General features: G+C 31.0%; 1 protein-coding gene across 1 annotated transcript; it reads left to right on the plus strand.

Annotated features, from left to right (window-relative positions):
- The first annotated feature begins 769 nt into the window (after positions 1-769).
- On the plus strand, positions 770-1,425 carry LOC108460114 (germin-like protein 9-3). The gene has a single exon (XM_017759483.2). It carries the CDS (start codon positions 805-807, stop codon positions 1,423-1,425), a length of 621 nt encoding a protein of 206 aa, XP_017614972.1. The 5' UTR covers positions 770-804.
- Positions 1,426-3,239: the final 1,814 nt, after the last annotated feature.

Here is a 3,239-nt window from a genome sequence, read left to right on the forward strand (position 1 = left end):
GTTAGCAAGGAAATCATTTTGAGTTATTAGGGAATTATGTGTACGAATTAAGAACAATATATTGATAATTTAAAATTTTTAGAATATAATTATTAAGTCGGAATTAGATACGAATGAGTGATTTAATATAATTTCGGATGGCTACATAAAATTCATTTCTAAGGACTTTATTTGCACGATTATTTGTTAGTTTGATTAAAAATGACATGATCATTATAACCTCTCATCTATATTTATTTAGATTAAAAATAATATTCACTTACAATTCTGGAAGCCAATAAGAGACTCATTTTACAACTTACATGATGTCACAATATTTTTTTCCATTTTCTAAATATGGGGATTCTGAATCCATCCCAATTGAAGTTTAATTTGGATAAAAGAACCTTCACACAAAAAAAGGGACCGTATCCTGAGGACAAGCTACAACTCATTTTGCTTTGGCAACAAATATAATAATAATAATGCTTGATTCTTCGACTCTTTTTACTCTAATCAGCAACAAGCAAAATGTGACAACGAAACTGTTGGGAATATCTCCAATAAAATATTCTGTATATTGACGGATAAGGATATATAGGAATTTGGGTAAACTTCATAGTTCTTCACGTCTTTTAACATCCTAAATTCCAACCCAACCCACGTACAAGCACAAGGGACTTGGTAATCTTCACCTCTTGCAATATCACCAAATTGTCTTGCAACAAAGCCATTACACTTAATTAAACTCTATAAATACACCACCATCCTTCAAACATGAACCATCCCATCCGGGCAGGCACCACATTCCCTAGTTTTTCTAACATGGCTTCAAGGATTTCCACCATGAAATTGCTTTCCCTTGTGTTATCTTCATTTGTCATTGTCCAAATAGCCCTGGCTGGTGATCCTGATATTCTTTCTGATTTTTTAGCCCCTAACCAAAACAACGTTGATGGAAGCTTCTTCACGTACACAGGGATGCGAGTCCTCGTCAACCAAAGCACCTTCCCTGCAAATTTCACGATCCTGAAAGCTAGCATGGTGGAATTCCCAGCACTAAATGGTCAAAGTGTGTCCTACGCCGTTCTTCAATACCCTGCAAGCTCTCTCAACCCTCCACACACTCATCCTCGTGCAGCCGAGCTGCTTTTCCTCGTTGATGGGAGCCTGGAAGTTGGTTTTGTCGACACAACGAACAAGCTTTTCACTCAGAGTCTACAAGCCGGCGACATGTTTATCTTCCCTAAAGGGTTAGTGCACTATCAGTACAATGCGGATCCCAATAACCCAGCTATCGCGATTTCTTCGTTTGGAAGTGCAAATGCAGGAACCGTATCGCTCCCTAAGACCCTTTTTGCCACCAACATTGACGACACTATATTGGCTAAATCCTTCAAAACCGATGTTTCCACCATTCAAGCTCTCAAGGCTGGTCTTGCATGATACCATTTGTCCTTAAAACTTTTTCGTTGTTTTATTGTGATTTTGTATTGAAATTTACCATCTACTTTTGGCCAGAGGTTCATGTGTTTTGCATTTCGAACTAAATTGGTTTGTCTCCAAATGTTTGTTGTACTAAAATCTATGTGGTAATAATATGGAAGGTGCAAATCTTTCGTCCTTATATATACATTTGAATCTTAATTTCGATTCATCTCGGATAAACTCGTAAAGATAATAGCGTATTAATAAATTATTTATGTATATATAATATTTTTTTAATAATTGAGGGTCATCAATTGTAGAACATAATACTCTTGTCACTAAATTAAGAGATTGCTAATATAATACTAAATTGTATTTAACATATGTTATTTTATTTATTTAAATATTATAATTAATTATCATAAATTATAATAAAAAAGTAAGTCACATTACGAAATTTATAAAATTAAATTTAGAATAAAAATATTTTTAAAAGTTGGCGTAAAAAGCGAATTTCAGCCTACCACACTGTCTAATTTGGATCCTATGATCTTGGTGAAAATGGGCAATCTTGACTTTATAAAGATTTTTTTTCTTTTGAAAATGGAATTACGAGTGGAATGCGTCGAATATTCTACCAAAATTTTTGGATTAGGTTAGCTTGAGTTTAGGAAAAATACGCTCCATCTTACCTCCTGATATATTTAGCAATTTGTCTGTCTTTTAATTCTATAACCATTTATTATGTTTTTTTTAACTTTTAATTTTTTTTTGGTAGATTAACTTTTAATATTTTAATTTTATAAAATATTTTTATACTTTCTTAATTTTATTATATATTTTATTTAATTTTATAAAATTTAATAAATTATAAATATTATTTAAAATTTTAATTCTAGTTTGAGGCAGGATAGGAGCAAGAGGTATAGCCAGGATCGAGGTAAACAAAAAACCAATCCACTTCATTACCATCCAATGGAATCCAAAGCCTTCAAGATATTGCAGTAACTAAAAATTTAAGGATGGTAGATTTACCTATTAATCGAGCAGCTCAAATTCTAATGCTTTTTTGGCCAATCTAGATCATCTGTGAAAGGTGAACACGACTTTATGATAAAGAATTTTCCTCTATATATAACGATTATTCGAATATAAGTTCGTGAGAAAAATAAAGGTTTCACTAATAGCTCATAATTTGGAGTTTATTTTATAATAAAAATTTAAATTAAAGTAAACATTATTTATTGTGTTTGTGACAAGAATAGAGTAAACTCTTTTAATTTTATTGATGTATACATAATATTTATTCAACAATAGTCATGTAGGAATAGGGAATATATATATATACATGAAAGATATATAATAATATACCATATATTCTTAAAAGATAATATCACATAATAATATCATAACAATTTAGAATGATTATATACTGATTATAGATAGAGCTGAAATTGAAAATAATAATTTTAACTATTAAAATTTTAGCCGAAAATTAACAATAATTTTTTCACAACTCATACATTATTAGCACACAATTCCTACTATTTAATCTTAGAATAACATTCCCATTTTTTACTCCTGTTGGATAATATTAGAATTTGTACACTCCGCGTGTCGGTGGGGTAATTCGTTTTAACCAAGCAATCATTTTTAAGAGAAACATTGATAACTTGTGTCAATATAGACACCAGAACCCTAATTATGCAGGCAACTATAACTTACAATAATCAAGAGATATACATATATATATGCGCATATACCGTGACTGCATGGATTTGGCTTAGGGAACAGCCAGCTCTAGAAAAAAAGAAAAAGACAGTTGAAAGACT

This window comes from Gossypium arboreum, chromosome 4, assembly GCF_025698485.1.
Source record: "Gossypium arboreum isolate Shixiya-1 chromosome 4, ASM2569848v2, whole genome shotgun sequence".
Taxonomy (NCBI): domain Eukaryota; kingdom Viridiplantae; phylum Streptophyta; class Magnoliopsida; order Malvales; family Malvaceae; genus Gossypium; species Gossypium arboreum.